The sequence below is a fragment of the Aphelocoma coerulescens genome, chromosome 1A (genome assembly GCF_041296385.1).
Source record: "Aphelocoma coerulescens isolate FSJ_1873_10779 chromosome 1A, UR_Acoe_1.0, whole genome shotgun sequence".
Taxonomy (NCBI): Eukaryota; Metazoa; Chordata; class Aves; order Passeriformes; family Corvidae; genus Aphelocoma; species Aphelocoma coerulescens.
In genome coordinates this window covers 68,921,081-68,946,584 of record NC_091014.1, presented here as the reverse complement: position 1 = coordinate 68,946,584, position 25,504 = coordinate 68,921,081, and the positions used below count along the sequence as shown (strand labels likewise).

The 25,504-nt window shown below is 42.3% G+C and overlaps 2 protein-coding genes across 2 annotated transcripts; one reads left to right on the top strand and one right to left on the bottom strand.

The window, feature by feature from the left end:
• Positions 1-5,341: 5,341 nt before the first annotated feature.
• LOC138104768 (probable G-protein coupled receptor 19) lies at positions 5,342-6,493 on the bottom strand. Its single transcript, XM_069003975.1, has one exon. It carries the CDS (start codon positions 6,491-6,493, stop codon positions 5,342-5,344), a length of 1,152 nt encoding a protein of 383 aa, XP_068860076.1.
• Positions 6,494-9,792: 3,299 nt separating this feature from the next.
• Positions 9,793-23,609, top strand: MRPS35 (mitochondrial ribosomal protein S35). Its single transcript, XM_069003420.1, has 8 exons — positions 9,793-9,995; positions 11,419-11,462; positions 12,316-12,483; positions 12,873-12,933; positions 13,874-14,013; positions 14,415-14,524; positions 14,981-15,050; positions 23,155-23,609. The coding sequence occupies exons 1-8, from the start codon at positions 9,821-9,823 to the stop codon at positions 23,425-23,427; spliced, it is 1,041 nt and encodes a 346-aa protein (XP_068859521.1). The 5' UTR covers positions 9,793-9,820; the 3' UTR covers positions 23,428-23,609.
• The last annotated feature ends 1,895 nt before the right edge of the window (positions 23,610-25,504 follow it).

Below are 25,504 nucleotides of genomic sequence, written 5' to 3'. Positions count from 1 at the left end.
TTAGAGGGGGAACTAGTAGCAACTTTCAGATCAGGTTATCTGCCTGTTGCTACCACACCTGTCTCTTCCATTTCTTGAAAATTCATCAACATTGTAAGCACGTGGGCTCAAATTTAATTCTGAAAATCTCTAGTTCTGCTTTTGACTAGTTGGTTAAAAAGCTATTCAGACACTTTTGACCATGCAGACAGAGGAAAATAGGCAATTCTTTTAAAATGAGCTCCACTGATAACAGACATCTATAACCATCCCAAAATGAAACCAACAAAGCACAACAGCTTATGTACTGGAACAATACCCTGAGCAGGTATCCCTTCCAAAGGATCTTCAGTGGTACCCATGGGATTCAGCACCCTGGAGAGAGCAAAGAGACCCTGCCCAGCAAACCCCTGCCCTGCCCCAGACCCCCACCTACCCAAAAATCACATCTCACCACCATCAGGTGACTAAGAGAAACCCCAAGTCCTGTTTTTCTCTCATTTTTATGAGTTCTGATGAGTCTGCAGTCATCTGACACATCTCCTAAAAAAAACCCCCACATTTTTAATTTCAGCAAGGATGTCATGTATTCAGCTTATCTTTGTGTGTGCATGCATGTGTATGTGAAAAATCTCAGATAAGCAAATCACTTGTGTGGCTTAACTATTATTCCACAGTCATTCAGCGTTTTTTCAGGTTTCCATGAAGAATATATGTATTCTGTGCCTCAGTCTGTCAGCTCGGTATCCTGTTGCTATTTTCTGTTGTCTCCCACTACAAGGAGGGGGGAGATGACAGCTGGAGAACCAGGTCAAAGAGCTGACAAAGAAGTGTGTTTTCCTCTGAAGGAACTGGGAAAGGTTTTGACTCCATGACTTTTGCACCATCGTTTAGCAAAGTTTCAAGAGCACTAACTTCTATTAGACAGATGCAAGCATCACAGGGTCCTGATCCTGTTTGCCATTTGAGGCACTATGGGAAATCAAATAATAATTATAAAGCATTCCATGAGAGTCATTTTAAGAATGATGCAGCCAAATGCCACTGTTCTCATGTTATTTCGCCTGGACAATCTTGGTGTGCAGTTTAAGTGCTCTTCACTAGGTCAGCAGAATTCTTTAACTATAAATCATAGTATAGCTTTATATAAAGCCACAGCATTTTTAATATCTGGATATTAATAAAGCAGATGAACTTAAATAAACTGCTACCATGTAGGGCAAAGTTGTTATGCTTATGTTACATAAAAGGAAGACAAAACTACTGCATGGAACAGGTTCCCTCTGGTCACTGCTGAAGAGGTAACCAGATAGGAGCCACGGAGAACCTTCAAATAATAAGCAGCAATATAAATTCTTGCATAGTGAACCTCAGCTGTTACTTGATTCCTTTCTTCAATTATATTAAGTGTCCCAGCATTGTTTGATTGGGTTTGTTTAAATCATTAGTGATGCACTGGAGGAAAAGGATACTGTTATTGGTTCTAAGGTTGTAACAGAACACCATGAAAAGTGGGTGCTTATTTCAAGTATATCTGAAAAGATTGACCAAAATAGAACTATTGCTTCAGGAGAGACTCTTTACATAGGAGCAGTGTGTTATAACTGAAGAGGCAGTTTGGAAAGATGACAATGATCCTTTCAAGGTAAGTGCAGTTGGGCTTTTTTACATTTACATATATGAGTTTAGAAGCCAACTAAGACTCTTTATTAATTTTAGCTAAAGTTTCCACAAAGCTTCTTTTCTGTGGGCCATGGGCTCTTTTATACAATCTTCAATGGATTACCAAGCTGATACTAAAGAGGAGTAAACTGAACTTGAAATTCTTAATGTACCGGGTCCACATTACCTTCTTTCTGTGCTAAGCTGGAGCCTCAGGCAGTAACTCTTCTGAAATGATTCATCTCATGCCCAAAGTGGAGAATATTTTCTTATTTCTTACTTCCATCTCCTGTAATTTTTTTGAGAGAGCTGTCTATTGCTTTCTCCAGCAGTTCTAAACCCCTCACTGCTTCTAGAGCATGTAACATTCAGTGCACACATGCAGCATGACCAGGAAGTCAGGCTTAGTCTGTTCTGCAGAGATTTAAAGAGCACAAGCACAGAGGCTGGCCAAGCGTCTTCCCACTGCATTCCAAGCAATCCCAGTAAGCCAGGCTGATTTAGATCTCCTACACACAGAACGGTGAGTACCACCCCACTGCTCTGGGTGCTCAGAATGTCACCCAGGAGGTTTCCAGGAGAGAAGCAGAACCCACACTCTTCCCAGAATTAATACATTCAGCTGGATATGCTGAGCTCAGCAAAGACACTTGGGATCTGAGGCACTTCAGCTTTGTCCACCTTTTGGAAGTCTGGGACCATGTATAGCTTGGCTGAATCCAGGAAATCTAAATAAAGATATCTGTGATAAGATCTGTTTAAAATTCACAGTAGAAAAGAAAAGAAGCTGCTGTGACAGTAAGGATTCTGGAAGAAGTGAGTGAGCTTGAGAGGTATGTGTTCCAGCAACTAGAACATCCCATAAATGTTTCTTTAAAAGCACCCTCCCGAAGCAGGTAATTAGATGTTCATCTGGAGTAAAATTTAACAAAAGCAGCAGTGCGCTGAACATGGATTATTCTATTAAAAGCTGACTTTTAAACAAAAATTGTGACTTACTGGATTATTTTTAGGAAAACCGGGCAAATTTGAAGAGGGTTTTAAAATAAATCAATAACTTTTGATACTGCAACCCAAGACGTGCAAGTGACCCACGCTGAAGTCGTGAAACAGGAACTCCAAGCTAACATATAACACCTGCAGCTGATCTTATTCTGAGACTGGCACTACATGCTTTCAACAACAAAAGGTCTCATCTTATGTTACCCTAATGTGGAAAACAAGACAAAATTCAGAGTGGCTTCTAAGTAAGAATGTTCTAGTGAGAATACAGAGCAGGACGTCAGAAGGTCAGTAACACTGGCTAAAGCATTGTTGAGCACTTGTAAAATGCACTCATTATATTAAGTACCACTGTAAACCAAAGAATTCTCCAGCTTTGCACACTAACACCCCTCTCCATTTGGCATTCAGGTGCACAAACTGACTTGCAAAGTTTCTGTCCTGAGGATGTATAGGAGCAGAGGGGTGTGTAAATACACAGCGTTTCTCTCGGCCTTGACAATGACTCATCATGGTGAGGGCAATGGGGTATGTCTGACACATGCTGAAAGATGCAAAAACTTATTCTTTTTTAATTGGAAAAGCAGTTATTATTTATAAGGGATATTTGTGAATGCATTATATAATATTAATTGCCATTTTATATCCCGTGTGTACAGCATGAGGAACATATACCCTCCAAAGGTGTGTCCATGCACCTTACTACTACTAACAATTCCATTTTTAGTTCAGGATATAAAGTCTTCAATTTTCAGGTTCAGGATAAATTCAACCTCTTTGGGTGCTCAAGCCCAAATGCTCACTTGGATGCCTTGCTGTGTTTGATCTCTGGGCATGTTCACTTCAGAATTAACTTTGAGAATACAGAGATTTATATAATTTAAATAATTAATCTTAGCTTTGAATATTTATCAGACTCAGCTACTAAAAATTCCATCATGTCTTTCTTTGTCCTTTTTTCACCAGCTGTTAACAATGGATGGACATTCCATATCTCAAAATTTGTAAAATTAACAACTATCTTGTGGAAATCTGTAATTGCAAAGTTTATACTTCAATTAGCAGTAGTAATTACTCACTGTCCTCCATTCATAATGCATTTTGACCAATAATTGTGCTAAAGTGGATGAAGTCACTGTGAGATGTTGCATTAGTAATGAAAGGGTAAAATACATTACAACAGCTCTGTTGTAACTTCAAACAAACAGATTAAAACCAGAACTCCTGGGCACAGCCAGGGGCACAAGTATATTGCTACCAAAAAACCCAATTAACATCTGCACCTAACACAGCCTGAGGCACAGAGGAAACCCTGAAATTTATGAAAAGCAGCACTGCCTAGTCTAGCTTTTTACATGACAGCATCACCATCTTGTTTCCATGGGCAAAATGTTCCCGGAGATGAATCCATTTGTGTTTTCCTGAAAAAATCCACAAAGCTTTCCTTGAAGAGATTGTTGAAAAAGCCTGTTCCTGTTTTGGGGAGACAAACAGTGTCCAGTGACTGAGAAGTTGTATTTTTAGTTGTGAGGGGGGAAAAAACTGACTTGGAGGAGACCGAGGGCAGCCCTCGGCAGGGTCTGCAGCTTCCTCCAAAGGAACAGCAGAGGGACAGATCTGATCTCTGCTCTCTGTGACCAAGGACAGGACCCAGGGAACGGCTGGAGCTGTGTCAGGGAGGGTCAGGCTGGGTATCAGGGAAAGGTTCTTCCCCCAGAGGGTGCTGGGGCACTGAACAGGCTCCCCAGGGAATGGGCACGGCCCCAAGGCTGCCAGAGCTCCAGGAGTGTTTGGACAATGCTTTCAGGCACAGGGTGGGATTGTTGGGATATCTGTGCAGGGCCAGGGCTCCCTTCCAACCTAGGAAATCTGATGACTCCATGCAATGGAGTCAGGCCCCGTGGCTCCACAGCCATACACTGGAACAGGCCCCAGGATGGCAGAGCCCGAGGCTCCTCTGTTGGGGATCGTGTGGAGAAAGAGTCCTAAGCTGTGAGTCAGAAATTTGTCCAGGAACCCCTTCTGCAGTCAAACCCTGCTGAAACAATCTGCTGCAACTTTCCCAGGAGGAGGTTATTCCCAAAGAGAAATGGAGGCACAGGAAGACTGGAAGGAGACAGAATCCTAGAATTGTTTAGGTTGGAAAGGACCCTTCATATTATCAAGTCAAGCCATTAACTCAACACCACCTTGTCCACCAGACCAGTGAGGTCTGAACAAGAGGGACAAGCCCAGTGCAGGAATATCCCCAGGGACATCCTGGAAAGAAGCCTAGGTGGCTTTGGGTGGATTTAGGCATTTATACACTATGGCCCATCCTTTACAGGGGTTGTAACAAGCAGTGCTTCTTTCTTTCCCTTTTCTCTCTACAGGTAGAGAGTGTAAGGACTCTCGTTCTGTAGATTCCAGGAAAGGAGTTCCCCAAAGCAGAACATGAGAACTGAAATGAAATAGAACAAATGCATCAAACCTAAGCCATTAAATAATATGGAACATTTATTTTTTTGTACCTTAGGAGCTGCTCTAAAATATGTAGCTATTTATTGCTTCCAAAGAGTGAAAGATCCTCCTTCTTCTGGGGGAATATAGGACCCCCATAGCTTTTCAAAGTAATGAAACCCTCTTGGCAAACGTATTTGTGGGATTGGACTCACCAGGCCTGGCAAGCTCATGCTCCTTGACTTCTCTGTTAAAACCATCACAGGTGGAGTCTTTGGTGAGGTTGGGTTGGTGCCGGGATATCTGTGATCCCACTGTGATTATTTTTGGTTGTCCTGGAACTGGTGGTAATGGTGTAGATATTGCTTCTGTGGTATTTCCACAAGCAACAAATTTCTTGCATCCCTGTTCTGAAGTTTGCATTATAGATGTAGAGAAGGACTGGCTTAGAGGCTGAGGAACTGAAAGAGATCCAGGTGACAGCCAGGAAAAGCAAGGAGCTCTTTCTGTAGTCTGTTTCCTGTGGGTGCCACAACTGTACTGTGAAGAAAGGGAGCCAGGACAGGAGGAAATCTGAGACAAAGATGAAGAATATCTTGACAGTTTTCACTTTTCTTCTCGAGACAAGACTCATTGTCCTCCTGCCAGCCGTGTCTTCGGTGCCACATCTCCAAATGCAGGTGAAGAGTTTCTGGTAGCTGAGGATAATGAGGAGTGATGGGATCAAAAGCAACAGCACCGAGAGATGGACGACACCAGAGGCGGCTCCTTGCCAAGAATCGGGGAGGAAGAAGTTGCAGTGGTGGTCACTGTTGGAGCCATAGAGAAAACAGGCTGGTGATGCAAACAGAGCACCACAGAGCCAAGAGACCAGAGTCATTCTCTTCACTTTCTCCCTGGGCACTTTGAAGCTCAGGGGGTGGACTAGGGTGTAGCATTGATCTACGCTGATGGTGAGGAGCACGTAGATCTGGACCCCGGGCGTGAGGTACTGGATGTACCTCACCAGCCGGCACACCCCGCTGCCCAGCATCCACCGCCCGGAGCTCAGCTGCAGCAGCAGGAAGGGCGCGCTCCCCACGCTGCTCACAAGGTCTGCACAGGCCATGGACACCACAAAATAGTTGGTGGTGGACTGTGTCCTCCTGCTCCTGTGGATCACTAAGCAAACGAGGAAGTTTCCCAAGACAGAAATCAGCCACAGCGCTCCCCAAACCACGCTGGCAGCTGCGATTTCCCCCGGCCTCAGCCCGTACTCTACCAGAGAGTGGTTCCTGCTGGAGCCGGCGCCTGGAGCTGGGGGTTCTGCCATCTCATAGCCAGCATGAAAGGTGGAGGTTTTGGGGCTGCTCATGTTCTGCAGCAGGAGCAGCAACGTAGGGAGAAGAACAGGACCACTGCTGTTATCCATGCTGTGAGCAAACTCGGCCACGTCTTTTGCTCAGGCTGCAGACAGAGAGGAGAGAAAAAGTTTTGTTGAACAGCTCTGTGCAAAAAGCCCAAAGTAACCAATAAAAGATAACTCCCAGGAATCTCCATACTCCTAAGAGTAGTAGATTTCAGAGGGTCAGAAATATATGATGACACTGCCTGGCACAGCAGACAACATTAAGTTTCATGAAGATTTTTAGGAATGGCCTGAGTATTTCAGACAGCCATTTCTATCTACAGAAAGATGAGTGTCCCTTTCCCAGCTGGAGACTGAGGTGCCAGTTCACCAGTGCTGGTGAGCTGCACACTGAGTGAGCAGAACACGCCCCAGTGATCCCAGAAATGACCTGTACTTCCTGGTGTTCATGGAAGTGTCAGAAAAGCAGACCAAGAGGGTCCCTGCACCCTTGACTTGACCTTGAGTTTTGACGCAGAAGGAAAATACTGAGGGAGGAGGTCAGTGTCCTCAGATAGATGAGATAAGAGGTTGGAGGAGGGATGGGGGAGCCTTTTGAGTTCCAGCAGTGGAGCCTCAGCTTGTCATGTCAGAACTGTCAATACATGTGGCTGCAGTCAGCTGCTGAGGATCTGTGTGCTCTGGAGAGAATCCAGGGAGATGGGGAATATCCTTACCTTGGTCAGGGGCCTTCCACCCAGGCAGCAGCAAGGCTGACCCTTCACAGCAGGACCAGCTTAAAGGTTCTGCAGGTCTATGGGTGACCCAAGGGACAACTGAAGGACTGCCAGAAGCAACTGACACCAACAGTCAACTGAGAACCTCTGCCCCTGATTTTGTAACAGAGCTCTGCAAGCTGAGAATAGCTGTAGCCCAAGTGCAGGACCCAGCACTGGGCCTTGCTGAACCCATGCAGCCTGTCCAGGTCCCTCTGCAGAGCCTTCCTACCCTCCAGGGGACCAACATCTGCACAAATCAGTGTCACCTGCTCGCTGCCCGAAGGGGCACTCGGCACCCTCGGCCATGGTCATTGATAACGATATCAGACACGACTGGCCTTGCCCACCTCTGGGAAGGACAGTCACCTTTGGGAAGAGACTTTTTCCACCATAATAACATAATCCTTGATAAGCATACTAGCAGCCAAACCCTGTTCCCCTCCAATGCTCAGTAACCCGGGTGTTATGAACTGGTTCGCTCTTTCAGAATTTCAGAACTTCAAAACTCATTGTCTTGCCTGCCACCCCACACTCAAGCCCTTTAGGAAGGCAAGTTTTCAATTCCATACTGGTTTTATTCCCCCTCCTGCTCCTGCTGATTTATCCCAAGGCAGGAAGACGGCAAGTTCTTTCTAAGCATTTCTGAAATCAAATGCAGCGGAAGACTGGGAAAGACCTGGTAGCCAAATGGGAAAGGCCATCTGCTAAAAATTCCTCTACAAATCAGCATTGATTTTTGCTGTAAAAGAGCCTTGAAACTCCTGCGGTCATGGATGCACTAACATTGATATTTGCAGGTCAGTGCTGGCCACGCTGTCACAGGCAGGGCAAAGAGCTGATCAGCTCACACAGCCATGGATCTCCTCCCATTAAAACCAGCAGGTGGTGAATGTATGTTAACTTGTTGTTTTCTGAGCCTTGTAAAATATTACCAAATTTAAAAGTCTCCTTTGGAATGTGGTCATCAACACAAGATGTTGGACTCTGGGTTGGCTGTGCTGAGGAAAATTCAGTTTCTAGTTTATCACTGAAAAGTCCTGTGTGAAAGCAGGAAAGAGAAGCAAATGGAGCAGGAAGTCAATTTTCCAGTAAGGAAAAACATTCAGAGTCATTCAATTATCCTTGCTCCAATTCCACATGATATTTGTCAGTGTTTTGATTTTCTATATATAAACAAATCACATAGTCTTTTCTGTTTACATGTTTTTCTTAGATTTTTTTTTTCTCCTTTTACATTTCCTGTCCTTCGGCATGATATACTGGTATATTTTACACAAAATAAATGCAACATGGAAAAAATTGTACATATCTTTTTCGACCAGACTTGGAAATCTGGGCAGTTTACTGGGACCACCTGTGCTACCTACAGTTTTGTTTCCCTATCAAGATTTATTTTGTGGCTAAAACATGAGGAGAGCTGAAAGGAGCTTTCCCTTGAAAAGGAGGTTGCATGCTGTGCTCCAGAGGAAACTCTCAGTGTTCCTGTTGGTATTTCACTTCATTCTAAGTGAGTTCTAAAGCCCAAGCTCTGATCAGTACCCATGTCTTTAACACAGGACTTTCCAGGCAGCTATTTAGATTACTTTTAATTTTGAAGCTCTTTCGAGTCAAAATCTTGAAGCCCTTCCGCAGTGTATTTGCTAGAAAAGTCACTGTCCATTGCCATTCAGGTTTCTAGTGTGTCTCAGATGTAGCCCAGCACGATTTGATTTGTTCTGCAACAAAAAGGGAGGTTGAAGAATCCTGTGGGAAGAGGTGAATGTGAGAGATAGAAGGCTCTGGTTGAACAGCATGAAAGAGAGATTAATGCCATCAAACTTTTAGCAGAAGGTTTTGATTACTAGTTTTAAGAAATACACTGTTTTTGCAGGACTGTGTCTTATCCTAGTAAATTATACTGGTGAGATCCTGTTTCGATTTACAGCTGCACTGACTTAAACTTTTCTCCTTAAGTCGCTGTCTCGATCTCCTGTTCTGATCTGTATTTTATGGCTGTTTTCACCAGTCCTCCTCCCCTTCAGTTCTGGGGGAAAAAAATAAATCCCCCAAAAAGAAATTGGAAGAGACTGAGGGGAGAAGTTTTATTTTCACCTGTGAGGGGAAAAAAACTTGACTTGGAGGAGTCTAAGGAGGGTGCTCATGGCCATCTGCTACTTCCTCATGAGGGGAAGCAGAGGGGCAGCTCCGATCTCTGCTCTCTGTGACCAGGGACAGGACTTGGGAATGCCCTGAAATTGTGTCAGGGGAAGTTTAAGTTCGGTATCAGGAAAAGGTTCTTCCCTCAAAAGAGTGGTCGAGCACTGAACAGGCTCCCCAAGGAACAGTCATGGCCCCAAGGCTGCCAGAGCTCCACGAGCGTTTGGACAACGCTCCCACGGACATGGTGGGGTGGTTGGGGTGTCTGTGCAGGGCCAGGACGCGCTTCCGACCCGGGATATTCCCAGTTCAGCGCTCCACAGCCGGGCTCACGGGCAGAGCCCGGGATGGCGGAGCCCGCGGCTCCTGCCTGGGGCAGGGGGGGCCCTGCGGGGTCCGTGAGGGCGGCGCTGCCGCCTTCGCCTGTGCGGGGCCGGGCCCGAGCCGGCCGCCGTCGCGCCGGGCGGGGCCGCGGGAGGAGCGCGGCGGGGCCGGGATGGCGGCGCGGGCCGGGCGGTGCTGCCGGGCCGGGCTGAGCTGCGGGGCTCTGCTGTCCCGGGCCGGGCTGTGCCGGGCCGCCGGCGGGACCCTGGCCGCGCCTCGCGGGGGACGCTCCGCTCTTTCGTCGGCGGCGGCGGTGAGCGGCAGGGAAGGGCCGCAGCCTCGGGAAGGTGAGCGCGGGGTGCCCGGGGCGGTCGGGCTGCACCGCCGGCATGGCGGGACGGACGGCAGGCAGGGCTGCAGCGGAGCGCTGCCTGTGTTAGGTGATTCCCCGAGGGAATCTCATCGCTGTGTGTATTCCTGCGAAACCTTTCGTGTCGTGCCTGGCCTCTGCGAATGGGAACTGTGGGTCGGCTTTTCCCGGAGCACCGCCAGGTCGCGGGAAGCGCCTTTGAGTGATGGCCGGTGACACTGCCGTAGTTAAAGGTGTCCTGGGCTGAAATTACGGATGTTTGTAACAGAAATAGTAAGGTTGTTGTGGGGTGTGGCTGCGTGTGAAAGCACCACAAAAAACGTAGGTCGAGGGATAAGGGAATGCTGTATATTATTTGTTGGAGAGCCCTGGATGTACCGTTCGGTTTAAGATTTTAATAGCAAGAAGAGGATGAAGAGAAAAGGGTCCATAAAGTCCTCAGATAAGGAAGAGAAATAACCTGTGAAATCCAGAAGGTTTTATGGGGTAGGGTTGTAAGATCTATGAATGAGACAAAAAAACCCCCCAAACATCCCCTCCTAAATCTCAGTCACTGGTTTTTGCTAAATATGCACAATCGATGAAACCTCTGAACTCAAATCAGACACTTGAAAATAAATGTCATCAGGTTCACCTTCATGTGTCTGAGGCCATTTTATTCTGGTGGTGTTTTTTGGACAGTGGGGTTTGGAAGTGTTTTAGAGTTGGAGGAGGAAATGAAGACAAGCATGCAAAGATGGGTGTTTAGTTTGCAAATCCTGTGGTGGTTGCTGACTTCACGCATCCCTAGGGGTCCCTCACCACAGTGCCCGGTGAAATCAGTGGGCTACAAAGTAGAGCCTGGAAAAGCCCAGGCCTGAAAGGGATTAAACTCTTTCACTTCCTGTTCCATCTTCTGTGGGACTGCACAGTAAGCCAGATCCACGTGTTGCCCATCCCCTGCTCAAGAAGAGAAACAATCCAGTGTTCATGCAGGGGTTAGTTGAGCTGTTGTGGCACAGAAGAGGGTGTGAAGCTGTGCTGTCACAAGGAAAGGATGGAGGCATGGCACTCGACTTTTGCAAGTAGGAACTCTTTTAAGTTTATCCATCTTGTGCTGCTGGTGGAGAGTGATTTGTGACTGAATAGCTGTGTGGGAAAGAGACCACAGGGGTGAAGGCAAATGTGTACTTCACTCTTGTCCTCCATGTGCTTTCTTATGTTTTACAAAAATAATTAGTAATCTGCAGTCTTGAGTGTCTGATCTTCAGCTTCTTCCATGTAAAGATTGGGGGTTATTACTGGATATTGTCACAAAGACAAACCATACAGAATTATGGTACATTCTTTCTTCCCAAAACTCTACACTAATTTATTTTTTAAATGTTTTTGTTTTTCTCTTTTCTTTTTCCTTCTTTCAGCTTCAGTAAGGAGAAGAGGCAGGACACCACAGTTTGTAAGATCAGTAAGTACTGAAATGATTTACTGTTAGCTCAGGTGTTTGGGAAAGTTTTCTAAGCTGTGTGTTGCAGCAGTTTTCCCAGGAGCCCCTTTGCAGTCAGGTCCAGGTGACACAATGCACTGGGACTGTTCCAGGCCAGCACCTGCTTTCTGTAACCTTTTCAGTCTTTGTTATCAAAAATGTAACACTAAGCTGATGGGTAACTTGCATTGACACCGTGGAGTACAGGTCTGAAAAGTAACTTAAAGTTGCCTTTCCAGTAAACCAGACATGTCAATGTTGTTTTCAGCCTGAGTTTACAGGATTTGTGGTAGTTGCTTTCTTGCATAAAGCTTTTCTTTTTCTAAGAGCATTTGATTGAAGTGATGGTCAGCTATTGAAGGATATAAGCTATTTCTGCAGTGAACTAATACCTTGTCCCAGCTCTGGATTTTCTATGGCAGAAATTTCAGCATTATGAGTTACGAACTGTTCCACACCTACAGAATTCCAGAATTTTAAAGCTCATTGTCTTGTCCCCCACCACACATTCAGGCCCTTTAGGAGATGGAGTTTGCAATTCTGTACTGGTTTGACTCCCCCTCCTGATTTATCCCAAAGCAGGAAGATGGCAAGTTCTTCTTCCTAAGCATCTCTGCCATCAAATACAGTGGAAGATTTGGAAAGGCGTGGTAACTAAGATGGGAGAGTCTCTCTGCTAAAAATTCCTCTACAAATCAACACTAACTTTTGCTGTAAAGGTGTCTTGAAATATCCAGCTGTGGGAATTGATTCCTGAAATCACTGTTTGGTGCGTTGATCCTGCCTTACATCCCGTGTATCTCCCATCCCACTTGTCCCCTTTTCCCCTGATTAGTCTGCACCTCCCAGGACAGAGAGGATGGCTGTTGATCAGGACTGGAGCAGTGTGTACCCAACAGCAGCTGCCTTCAAACCTGCCTCTGTGCCTCTCCCAATCCGAATGGGTTACCCAGTGAAGGGAGGAGTGCCTCCCCCCAAAGAAGGCAACCTAGAACTTATCAAGGTAAGACATGTGCCATGGCTGGGGGGTGGCTTTTAAGAGTCACTGTTCACTTAGGCTGCACTGCTTTGATTGGAATATTTGTCTTGGAGACTGCTTTCTATTGTTAAGTCAGTCCTCTTGAATTTCTAAGTGGTAACAAATATAAAGTTAATTAACAAATGAACCATGTTGGGAGACTTTTTAGGATGATCGTGCCTGTGGCTTTTATCACAGAGTTAAGTCTTTCCCTAAATAAGACTTGAGAAGAGTCTGCTTACTTGAATATTTCCTTAAGCATGTTGTACTGCTTTATCAAAAGTTAGAAGGGTAATCAGGTTTCAGTAATACCCATTTACTTATGATCAGACAAAAAGCTGTTATCTTGGTAACTCTTAATGTGTCTGTTTCAGATTCCCAATTTTTTGCATCTTACTCCTCCTGCAATTAAGAAACACTGTGCAGCTCTCAAAGGTGAGGGGGGGGTGAGGTTTTTGGGGGTTTGTTGGTTGTTTTTTTCTTTTTAAACCATCTCCTGAAGTTTTCAGACAGTGCAAAATATAACTGTGTGTGATGGAGGTGAGACATGGTACACTTGTGAAGCTGGTAATTCAGCTGGCTTTGGCTGGTCCTGCCTGCTTTCCTGCCACTGCCAGGAGTCATGCAGCTGGTAGTAGATAAGCCTCAGGAGGTTTTCAGCACAACAGTAAGACTGAAATGTTACTTTTCCACGAGGCCTTGCTTGAACTGATGAGTTGATAGTTTAGTGTCATACAGAGTGTGAGTGATGAATGTGACTCAGTTCTCAGAGAACTCTGTGACTGAACAAGGCTTCAATCAGTAGCCATTATGGGCTGCATTTAATGACCAAAAAGCTATTAATATGAGACCCTCTGTGAGAGCAGGGTCTTCTGGGGAGATACAGGATCTACTGGAGACCAGGAGCATCTTTCCACCCAGCAAGCCAGTAAGGGGAACCTAATGAGGAGATCAGGTAAAGGAAGCATTTTTTGTGGTGAGGGTGATGAGGCACTGGAAGAGCTTGCCCAAAGAAGCTGTGTATGCCCCATCCTGGAAGTGTTCAAGCTTTGGTTGAACAGGGCTTTGAGCAGCTGGATTTACTAAAAAATCCCCACAGTAGAGGTGTCACTTCCAACCCAAACCATTCTATGATCCCGTTTGGCAGTTGTAAGACTGCATCTGGAGTACTGTATCCTGTTGTAGGGAAGCCAGTACAAAGAGAGGCATGGCAATACTGGAGCAAGTCTAGCAGAAACACTGCTCTTACCTAAATGAGTATGGTTTCTGGGACTAGTACTTTTAAAAACATGTGTTGCAATACATTTGAAAGAAAAAAACCCAGCCAAATATAGCAGACAGGTATTACTGGGAGTGTTTTCTCTTTATTGTACAGATTTCTGCACTGAATGGCCAAGTGCTCTGGACAGTGATGAGAAATGTGAACAGCATTTTCCCATTGAAATTGAAACAGTAGATTATGTGTCTTCAGGGACTTCTATTCGGAATCCCAAAGCAAGAGTGGTGACCTTAAGAGTAAGTAGTAGTTTTAGTAAACAGCTTTTCTTTCAAACCCCTAAATGCTTGGCTTTCCTTTTCAAACATGCAAGTGTGATCTGCTGTAAGGCAATGAGGGAAATGGAGGGAATTCAGAATCACTGACAAATGAGTACATCTGTGTGTTCCTGACCAATCTGCCCATTCATATTGACTGGCCTTGGGGCTTGTAAGGCATTGTGGGAATCTTTATTATGCAGGTTTATATTGTTTGAATACTCACGTTACTCTTGCCTTGTGTTAAGACTTCCAATCAGAAGAAATTCTGCAAATGCATCCCAAATAGCTCTCCTAATTCTTCTTAGAAGATGTGCCTGTCTCAAGTACTTCAGAGTTTGGATTTTCCAAGGAATTAAAGTTGTTTTCTCCTTTTCTTGAAGGTTAAACTTTCTAACCTGAATTTGGATGACCACGCAAAGAAGAAGCTCATTAAGCTTGTGGGAGAGCGGTACTGTCGGGAGACAGATGTGCTCACAATTACAACAGACAGGTGAGCTGCCAGAAGGAAACACAAGTATTGTAGCAATGGCCACAGCAGAAAAGAGGCTGGGTGTCTTCTAGTAATAGCAGTTACTGTCTTGGTGGATTATAATATTTTAAGGTGAAAATAGGACTTAATTAACACTACTCCTGTTATTAACTGTTAAAAACAGGTTTTAAAAGAGTTTCGACTTAATGTGTGTTGGATTCCACTTTGGCACAGGGGGCAAAGAAGTTTATAGTGTTTCCAGAGGGTTTGTAAATTCTTGGATATTGTATATTTTCCTGCTGACTTGCAGCTGCCCATTTTCCTGTGTTCTTATTACTCTTGCTTCCATGATACTATTCTTGGTTGTGTGTAATTCAGAAATTCAGGAATTAACCACGCATTTCCTAAGATGACACAGTAGAAAATTTGATGGTAGGTTTTAACTTTTTGTTCCAAACAATGTTTCTGCATTTCCAGGTGTCCCCTAAGAAGACAGAACTATGATTATGGCATGCACCTGCTCACAGTTCTGTACCACGAATCCTGGGTAAGCAGTTGTGCATGGGCTCTCTTAGTGTGCTCTCTGTCATGATTTAAAGTAAATTACCTTATAATTCTGTTTGCTTCCAACTCACTTCTCTTCAAATTCAACCAAGACAGCATTCTCTCTGATTCCAAACTCCTGTCTGTTAATTAGAATGTGCCTTTTCTTGGGCTCTTCCTGGGCTGCAGTAAGCCATGGTTGTCATTTGGAAGTGTTCTGCTTCTTGAATGCTCTCCCACGTAGCTTACCTCAAGATGACTGCTTTTCTGAGCTCCCTCTTGCTCAGAAAAGGGACAGCCTTCCCACCTTCTGACCACAGATGTTCCTTTCACAGGGAATTCTTCACACTTGTGTCCTGTATTTTCGTGGTTAATTGTGTTGGTTCCCTTCAACAATCTTCCAGGCTTTTTTTACAGAAAACAAGTGAGCAGTCTGAACTGAAATTGTTGTTGGCAATCCATAGTAATGTTTGGATGACTGAACTTTGTTTATATGTCCTATGTCACTATCACATTGTTTGAGACAGTGAAAGCCTTCATCATCTCCGTGTGTGACTCTGACCAAAGTTTTACCTTATCCACTGCTAAAACTCATTACTTACTGTTTTCAGTTGTTCTAGAGCAGTTCTGTGGAATGTCCATACTTAGCATTTTTATGAATTGTTCTTGATTTTGCTCACTGCAGTGCTGATGTTAAGAACACACTAAGGAGGATGAGCTGTATTTCCCTTTCGGTGGCAGTTGCCTTGAAGGATAATTCTGTAATTGTGGAGTGCATCAAATTAAATCGGTAGTGAAAGATAACATTTACTATAGATTTCATATACACATGGATGTTTTTCTCCCCAACAGCATCACATTGCATTACAAATGTTAAATTAATGGCAGAGTAGTTTCCAGTATTAAGCAATGACAAGAGAGCTAGACAGTGCTCACTTTATTAATCTCAGACAAACACCACGGCTGTGCTGGGCTCCAGCTTTAATTAGTGCTGGCAGACAGGGCTATGCAATATTGATATGGGAGTGTTCAGTGTGTATTGAATATGCACAAGTCTCTTGCACTTTTATTACCTTTCATCCTCCACGTTAATATTTGATGAGTTCGTCAATCACTTGTAATTGTCTTTGATTCCCATGAAAAATTAATGGTTTCCTGAGACATGGTTTTTTATTTTGTGTGACATGGTTTGTTTTGTGGCATGGTTTTTTCCCCCCTTATCAGGGATAATGCCTTTTAATAAATTGCTGAAAGATAGTTTGGATCTGTTTTGTAAGCCATGAGCAAACAATGTGTGGTTTATTTTCATTTACATGAACTTTAATGTTGGAGGGGGATGGACAGGCCTGACCTTCCATTTAGGCAGTAACGTCAGTCCTGTTTGCAGAACTAATTGTAGGATTTGATGGCTTTCTCAGCAGAGCAGTGCCACACTGTTAATGCATGTGGCTGATGGAGTTGAATCAAAACATGAGGGCAGTGTTCCATTCTTGCTGAGTGAAGGAAAGCTGGATGCATGTAACTTTTGCCCTCGAGCCTGAAAACTTTGCCCGTGATCTCGTTAAATGTGGCAGAACTCCTATGATCTACATTAATATCTGGATTACTGGATTTTGTCGATTGGCAAGCATCTATAGGAGGAAAAGTTATATGCAGATATACATCAGGAAATGTAATTTCAAGTGTAATTATGTTTTAGTTGCCAGCTATGCATCATTGTTTTATTACAGTTACAAATGCAATATTAGACCCATGAGTTCAGTTATTTTAAAACAGTTTTAAAAATCTTTAAAATCTAAGAATGTTAATTTATTTTGTCATTCTAAAATACTTGGAGATCTTTTGCTTTTTGTTTACTAGTTGTCAGGTTATTAATCAAATATTTGTGTTTTGTTAGCTTTCAGAATGTATTAATTAGATAGCTGACTTGCCCTAATTAGTAAGAATTAAATTTATCTTCTGTGGACTTTTTCTATGATTCCTTTCAAATTATCCCCCAGGATTGTGCCTGGATTGAATTAATCAGTGAAAGAGTGAGATATATGAGACAGATGATTAAACAGCAGCTTAACCAGTTGTAATTTTGCTGCCTTTAAATGATGGTACTGCTTGAGTGCTGTAACAACCCTGAAAACCGGGATGTATTTTTATGGTACAAGTGGTTTTTTACAGCATGAGTTTGCTGCCCTCGAGTGGTTGAAAGGATCATGGACTGATTCCTTCACAGCTTGGATTAATAGTTTATCACTCAGAAGTCCAGCAGCAGGAAGTCAATTTTCCAGTAAGGAAAAATGTTGAGAGCAGTTATATTTTTATTGCTCCAATTCCACATGGTGTTTCAACATACACAAGATGAGGGAGAGTGAAGGATCTCGATTCTGCCTTGCAAAGCTGAGATCTTGAAAGATTACTAAAAAGTTGGCCTGGATTTTCTATTCTCCACTACTTCTTACAGTAAGAAGTCTAATCTAATATATTAACAGCAGAGTAATGCAACCCACATTTTGGAATTCTCTCACTTATTCTGGTAGTGTAGTTATGGAAGTCTGATGAAAGATTCAAGACTTAAAAAATAACAGTAAGGAAGAAAGAATATAGCAGTAGGTGGGAAGTGGCTTTTTAATATGGATAATAATAGCCAAAGGGTTTTCTGGGTGCACCTCAGTGCCTGCCTTGTAGATGCTGATAGTGCTGAAGGAGCAAGGAAGTTGAAACAGAAAGGGGAGGGAAGGGAAAAATGAAAAATGAACAGACAGTGTGACACTGGAGGCTTAACTAAAATTTATCCATCAACCCCATAGCTGTACAGCTTGACTGAATTTGAGGGGAACTACTTTTGCATTTCTTTTTAGAGCTTTCAGTGGCAAGGCACTGGTGGGATGCAGAGTCTGTGTCTGCATGCTGAATGGGTATTTTTGCATGACCACTGGTGATAACACTCAAATCCATCATACAGCTTTTCTTTAGGCTTCATCTTCTTTTTTTTCAATACAGTCATTTTAAGCCATTCCAAATAAACATAATTTTGTAACACGTGGTAACAGCAGAATTTTGCAGTTTCACAGTGCGAGTTTACCTTGTAATTCAGCCTAAAATATGTGAAAGGATAGTAGTCCACTGTTGAAACCTAAGCAGGTCTCTGGCTACTTAGAATTCCAAAATTCATGATAGGAGCACTCAGGAGGTTATGACATGGGGATTGTAGAGTTGCAGTGGGAGGTAGCACTCAAGTCTTGCTGAAACTCCCTGGCCAACTTTTAGTATAACTGAAGATGCTCAGGGTAAATCTCCTGATTTTGGGATCTCAGAACAATGAAGGGTGGTGTAATTGTGCCCTCCCAAGCTAGAACAGGCTTCTCTCTCAGTGTGTCAGTATATGTGGTTTAAGTAATGCAAACTGAGGCTGAAGTGAGGCTGGTCTCTAAATGTTGGAATATATCCTCTGTTTTGAACCATGGATTCCATTGTGTGCTCACCAGAATCTGACAACTGAGAGTCCTCATCAGTAATGAGAGCCAGGAAAGGTAAAGCTAAAGTGGCTTTACAGTAGATGTTAAATCTGATAAATTTTCTCTGAATTCAAACATTTAAAATCAAAGGAAGGAGGTTTCCTGACAGGAAATGTGTATTCTAGTAGAAGAAGGTTACACTTTTTTTTACCTCTTGAAACCAAAAAGGATGAGCATTCCAGCAAAATGTTGAATTAGGAATTGTCTTTGTAATGTTTCTGACTGTAATAAGCTTTTTGCAATACCTTGTGTTTAAGCTCCATATTTCTTGTTGCTGGACAAACAAGGCTCCTTTTTGATGCATAAATACAGTTTTTGCAGGGGTTCAATTTTCAGTCTCTGTGTTTGAGTGAAACAAAGTCTCGTGGGGTATAGACATTAAAAAACCAAACAGAAAATCATCAAAGACTTGTACTTTTAATATCATTGATCTCTCTTGATGAGATCAAAATCTTACCTGATCAGCCTTCAGCAGGCAAACAGAGGTAGATAAATACCTTACAAATGACCCTTTCAGAAGCCTGGGTCTTCCAGAAAAGGCATGCAGCCACTCCAGCCTAGAGAAATTAAACGTTGTCCTTAGTTTTCAAAGAAGCTGATGGCAAATTCATCGAGTTAGTTACAGAGCCAGAGATTAAACTTGAGAGTATCGTTAATTATGAGAGCATCATTAATCATGAGAGCATCTCTTAAGCAGCATTACTTTTTGGGACAGAGTTCTGTTTTTGTTTCTCTGCTTGTTCTCCTTCTGTGTTGCACATTTGTGCCTCACTGGAGTGTTTAGTCCTCATAGTTTCTCTTGATTTTCCCTTGACCCTCTAGAGGTCCTACCTGTCCTGTGCCGTTGCTGTGTCCTAGAAAATACAGTCCTCCTTATTGAGAAGAATGGATTTTAACTTACTCCACATCACCAAGTAATTACAATTTTCGTATCCAATCTCATATGATAAAAATAGGTTTTGCCTTTCTACAAACTTCTGTTGATATTTCTAAGTTGTTAATTAAATAGTACAGATCAAAAGTGTATTATATCCAGAGAGATAAGCACATAATTGTTTTGGCAACTCCTCTTAGGATTGAAGGTTCCCAGTAATTTGGAAAATGTTAGCATAGCTGTCATTTATTATCTGAAAATCTATGATTATTGTACCACACAGAGTTATCTTTTATTTCAGTGCAATACAAAGATACAGTTGTATTTATTTCAGGCTATACAGAGTTTGAAATTTGACTTGGAATTTAAGGAACTTTCCTTCCCCTCAAAAATAATCCTTTTAAAATACCTGATCTTTGCTAAACAGCATTTAATGTTTAACTGTTCAAACCATTGACAAGAAAATTAACCAACATGAGTCATGTTTTTAATTGCCCTCAAGATTTCTGTGTGTCACTAGGGAAATTTTAGTTAAAATGTTTTTCCCAAAAGGAACATCAGGGAGCTGTCAATTTTAAGCCTCTGTATCACTGCAGCAGCAAAACTGTGCAAGTTAAACTGGCTGAAAAACCCCCGAGCACATTGATGATGAAATGCCAGCTTAAGAGATCCCAAATTCTTTTCTTTCTTCTGTACTTTAAGATACCATATAAAGTGAAGCTTTTTGTTAATGGCCTACATGTAAAAAACAACTTCACTCTCCAAAGTGCTATTTTACATTCATACTCTTTCAGAATTCAGATTAAGCACTGTAAAGGCTTGTAAACCTCCCAAAATACTGGCTTAAACTGTAACATAAAAGGTCTGCTTAGAAACAAATCCTTACTATATTTGTGGCATGAAAAAATAATTCTTTATATTTGCATTAGGAAGTGAAAAAAACAGCCTTTCTGTGCCTCTTCAGTCATAGGTTTAGATCTTTTACTTTATATGAAAAATTGTTTTCTGGTAGTTTGGGTTGGGTTTTTTTGATTCTTATTGTAAGTTTTGTAAGAGGAAAAGGTTGAAATTATCAGCTGAGTGCATCTTCAGCCAAACTGGATAGTACTGATATTCTGTCTTATGCATGATAGAATGAGGAAAACCATTTTTAGTGAATTCTTATTTTTAAAACCTGGTTCACAAAGTGGGGATTCTAGGAAAATGTTGCACAGTATCACACTTGTATTCCACTTCTCACGGTTTTATTCTCACTTTTAAGACTTCAGTGTTCACTACCATTTTAAATTTGCAGGGGACGAAAATAATTCAACTGACAAAATTTGAGTGATAAAGACCTAATTTTTGATTTTTATTTACTTGTCTTAATTAGTTTTATTCATAACACTTGAAACAGAGACTGCAACACGTGCAACATTTCCTCTGTTCAGATTTCATGGGTGCTTGTCTACCTAGGGGATGTTTCCAATTGTGTCTGTAATTCTACAGCCACTTTTCTCAAATTGTGTTGAAAAGGTATTTAAGTTTCACTGGATACAGTTAGTTTGCAAAAACTCATGGATTTGGAAATCTCCCTCTACTGTCAAATCCCTTCCTGCCTTCACCCTCACCTCCCACCACGCAGTCAGATTTTATTTTAAAATCCATGTTGACAACATCATTCTGCTGGGAAGGATTCCAAGAAAGAAATACTCAACAGTTGCTTTAAAATCTTGCTTTGTATTGCTCACAAGAGATAGGGAAATCTTAATCTGTTTATTGGCATGCATCTCCAAAATCCTGTGAGTTACTGTGTGCAGAGAAGGATTTTCCTGAAGAGATAAATGTAATACTGTCATTAGTCCTTGTTGTCTCTGCTATGACTTAGAGGTGTTTAAAAGCTTCACAGGGATCTTTTGTTTGAACTTCAGACATGAGTTTGGTCCAGGGAGTGACCAGGAGTGATACCCATATTCCCTTACTCCTGAGAAACCCTATCCCTGTGAGAGAGGCTGTGGCTTGAAAATTCTGCTGGAGTTTGGGGGAAAAAATGTATTGGATAGCCATTCTGCAGATAAACAAGGGATGTGAAAAGCAAGATGATGTTGTTAGTTAAAACTGTAAATCTCCACCCTGGATTGCAGGGTTTGTCAAACATACAAGGAACATTTCACTGTACCCACTTTTCCATTAATGTTTCAGCAATACAGGGCTACAGGATGTCCTTTTGTTCCTCTTTTCCCCCTCTAGAAATTGAATGAGGTACTTTTACTCCTGTGGCTTATTGTGTCCAGGGTTCAATGTCAGTCATATGAACCTTTGAGCAGCGTCAATTGCTGCTACTGACTAAACATTTGGACTGGGATTCAAAAGACAAGAGATGCCATTTACCAGGTGCAGGACACAGCAGTTGGGAAGGTGTTTTAAATTCAGATAGAGGAATCCAAGCACACAAGAGTTGGAGGGGAAAAAAAATCTTGGGGCTTAATTAAAGGTTATTGAATACTGTGGTTTGACTGCAGCAGTCTTGATGCTTAGTGGGAAGAATACTTTTAAATAAACAAATGAAAAGCACTACCAACACACACACCCCACCTTACCTCCCTCCCAGAAATGAAAAAAAAACCAAAGCCCCCAAACAACTACAAAAACCCATGCCTCCCATGACTTGAAAGAGGTTTTTTTGGTTCTGCATAGCATAGCTAAAAATTACTGAAGAGCCCTTTTTAGCAAGTGGTTTTAAAAAAGGAAAAATCTGTATGATATAAATGCTTCACTTTAAGGTTTCCTTGAATATATTTGCAGAGAAATGCAAGTTTTATTTAGACATGATTTTATAACAATTGTAAGAAAAACATGAATAGCAAAACTAAACCCAAAATACTTGCAATTGTGATTGTTACATAGTTGAGGTAATATAAAGATATGACATATTGGTTACATAAGTACTAAATAATTATAAATACTCAAACATACAGCCTGCAATATAAAAAATCCAAATATATCACTGAAGCATCTGTATATATCAAAGTACAATTTAAAAAAATATACAAAACCAGCAGGTTACAACATTTGAAATATTCTTTTAAGAGTCTTTCAAGGCCTGCTAAAGAAGTGTTGAGAAACAGAATTTATACAGAACAAGTTTATTTACAGGCACTGGGATGGTGCCTTCTGTCAGTGCCCAGCTTGTGATCCTGTCTAATTTTGCAGCACTGATTAGGTAAAGATTAGGACCTTGTGGATAGAGATTCTTTCAAGCAGTTTGTTTTGCAGGAAGAAAAAATGGATTTGTTGGTGGTGCTTTTCCTCATGAGTCACGTCATGGGTCACTCGTTAGGGACTGTCTCACTTTCCTCTGCCAGCCAGTGTAGGCAGACCAGAATTCTGTGCTAGGGACATAATAGCTGAGTGACTGATTCTTGAACTGCAGGGTTTAGGGTTCTTTAAAATTACTACTTTTACAAGGCTTTTAGTTATTCATTATGTGTAGTCCATAAGCTTTTCCTCCCACTCTGACTCACCCAGTTGTATCTGCCAGATACATAAAGAAGCTGATGAGTGGGAGAAAGGAGCTCATCCTGCTCATACAGGCTTGAGTTACTAGCCTTGGACTCTAGAGGAGGAAATACTTCCACAATGAATGCAGTTTTTCAAGGGAATTGCTATGAGAGAGAAATTTCTTCAAGTTATTGTTGCTTTGTTTCAGTCTTGGGTAGTTTTTAAGGCTGTGTATTTTCTTTCAGAAAACTGAGAAGTGGGAGAGCGAGAAGTCTGAGGAAGACATGGAAGAGTATATCTGGGAGAATAGTCGCTCTCAGAAAAATGCCTTGGACACACTGCTTCAGATGAAAGCCTCAGAGAATGGCAGTAGTGTCACTAAGGAGGAGCTGCTCACATCTGAAGTGGTTAAGAATTACAGAAACTCGGTCACTGCGCTTAAAAATGAAGGTGAAACAGAAAGTAACATGTCTCAGTACAAGGAATCTGTGAAGAAACTACTGAATATACAAGCATGAGAGCAGAGTCTGCAGGTACACCTGATCATTACAGAAATGTTAACTCCTGTGTTAGTATTTCTAAATGATATGGATGTATAATTATTCAGAACCTGAACCAAAAAATGAAACTGGACGATGAGTTAAGTCCTGTCCATGAATCTTGTCCTTTGAATAAAGTATGTCTGGATTCATACTGGTAACTGGAATGTTTTATTCTGTGTTTTCTTAGCATGGGACATCCTGGTTCAGTGCTCTGCTTAATCACATTCTGATTTCTCACACTTCTTTGGGCATTTAACCTAGAGCAACAATGTCAAAACAAATTAAGTTATTTAGGCTCCCAATTCCGTTAATTAGAAGTCTGAAAATTAAGAGCTCTAAATGCTTTTCAAATGCCATTCAGATTTTTCCCGATGTGTAAAATGAGGATAATGTTGCATAAGTAATCTGACTCGGAGAGGTGTTGAAGCACTCTGGACAGTGTGATGCTCTCAGTTGTTACCATGAGGGCAAACAAATAACCTATGTAAAAGCACCTGTCTCTAAAATAAGGTGGAAAATGGGATGGTAGTGGGAAGGTGAACTAGCAGTTGTTGAGAAGATCCCAGAGTACATGGGACAGGAAGAATGATCAGAGTTGGTGAGGTGGGTTTGTAACGGAATAGGAATGGACTGAGTCTTGGAACCCTCAGGCCTGCCAACTTCTCTTTTGAATGTACCCAGGCTTTTCAAGGAAAGAAAAAGTTTGTAGCATCCTGTGTAGCACAGAGAAAGAATTATATGGATTTTTATCTTATATTTGGTAATTTGTATTTGAAAGGAATTGATTTAAAACACTGGAATCACAGACAATTTTATTGCCTTCTCACAGTTAAGAAAAAAAACCCCTACCAAACCCTGAAAGGACATAAATAATTCTTGCTTTTATTGTACCTTCCTGGCTTACTAAGATTTCAGCTTGGAGAGAGTCATTCTCTGGAAGGGGCAGAGGGAGTTAAGGATTATGCATACCTATAAAAGAGCTGACCATGTGACCCTGCCAGCAGCTCGTTGAGAAGAAGCAGTGTAAGAATAAGGACATTGAAAGCTGAAGAGAATTGATTCCTGCAGTGTTCTGTGTGCTGGACTCACTCCCTGCTAGGATTTCTCATTGTGCTCTGTGTGTACATACAGGCAAGGAGTGGATCTGTTCCCACTGCCAAAACACTGTCAGTTTAGGAAGGATTCTTCTTAGGTCAAGATTGTTTTCATATGGTGAGAGACCAAGTTTAATGCAGCTTTTTAATTCCTATGAGAATTTGCCAGAGCTGTAGCTAAGACTGAAAATGTTTGTCCTGTAATCCCAATTTTGCACCGATCAACTTGGTTCTTTGGAAGGCCTTCCTTTTGGATGTGCATTAATGTAAAGTTTTAGCAGGAGCTTAATATGGGGAAAGTTTCAGCTGTTATCAGGTTGCTCATTTATCCAGGGACAATGAGGGTAATGTTTAAAATTCCCATTTGAAACGGTACATCTGTGTAATTCCAAATCTTCTCTGAACAGCCGTGAAACCAAAATGACTGAGGAAGTAAGTGCAGTTTGACTCAAGAGAATGGTATGGCTGGTGCCTGGAGTTGTTCCTGGCTCTGTTCCAGAGGCAGTTTGGTTCTAGTATGTGCACAGGAGAAATGTGTTTCCTTAATTAGCTTTGTCAGTGCCTGCACAAGGGCTGCCCTAGGAGCCAGTCTGTGGAGCCGGTGGTGTGTGCAGGGCTGGCAAGAGCAAGGCCCTGAAATGTCTTAAGAAACCCCAAGCCCCATAAGTTTGCTTTTCTCCACAGAGCTGTCCTTCCATGCTCAGGACATGTGAGCACCTCAGAAAATCCTCTGCAGCAGAGGACAACTCCGTTTTCCTTTGCTTTTCACAGCATTTGAATGGGCCTAAGCAGAACTCTGGAAGTCATAGCTAAAATGACAATTTGACCTTACCAGTAATAATATCTGGTAGAAAGAGCAGCACAGCGAGGGAAATTGATTTTTTTGTTAGCTTCACAGCTAATTGATGGAAAACCTAAAATGCACAGGCTTCCCCAGCTCTCTCTGAAGTGTTCCAGCC

What these genes read in the sequence shown, in the direction of transcription:
- LOC138104768 (XM_069003975.1), bottom strand. Translation starts at nt 6,493, where the DNA reads ATGGATAACAGCAGTGGTCCTGTTCTTCTCCCTACGTTGCTGCTCCTG.
- MRPS35 (XM_069003420.1), top strand. Translation starts at nt 9,821, where the DNA reads ATGGCGGCGCGGGCCGGGCGGTGCTGCCGGGCCGGGCTGAGCTGCGGG. An exon ending in AGGGCCGCAGCCTCGGGAAG is followed by an intron (nt 9,996 to 11,418) that starts GTGAGCGCGGGG and finishes TCCTTCTTTCAG; the next exon opens with CTTCAGTAAGGAGAAGAGGC. An exon ending in ACACTGTGCAGCTCTCAAAG is followed by an intron (nt 12,934 to 13,873) that starts GTGAGGGGGGGG and finishes TTTATTGTACAG; the next exon opens with ATTTCTGCACTGAATGGCCA.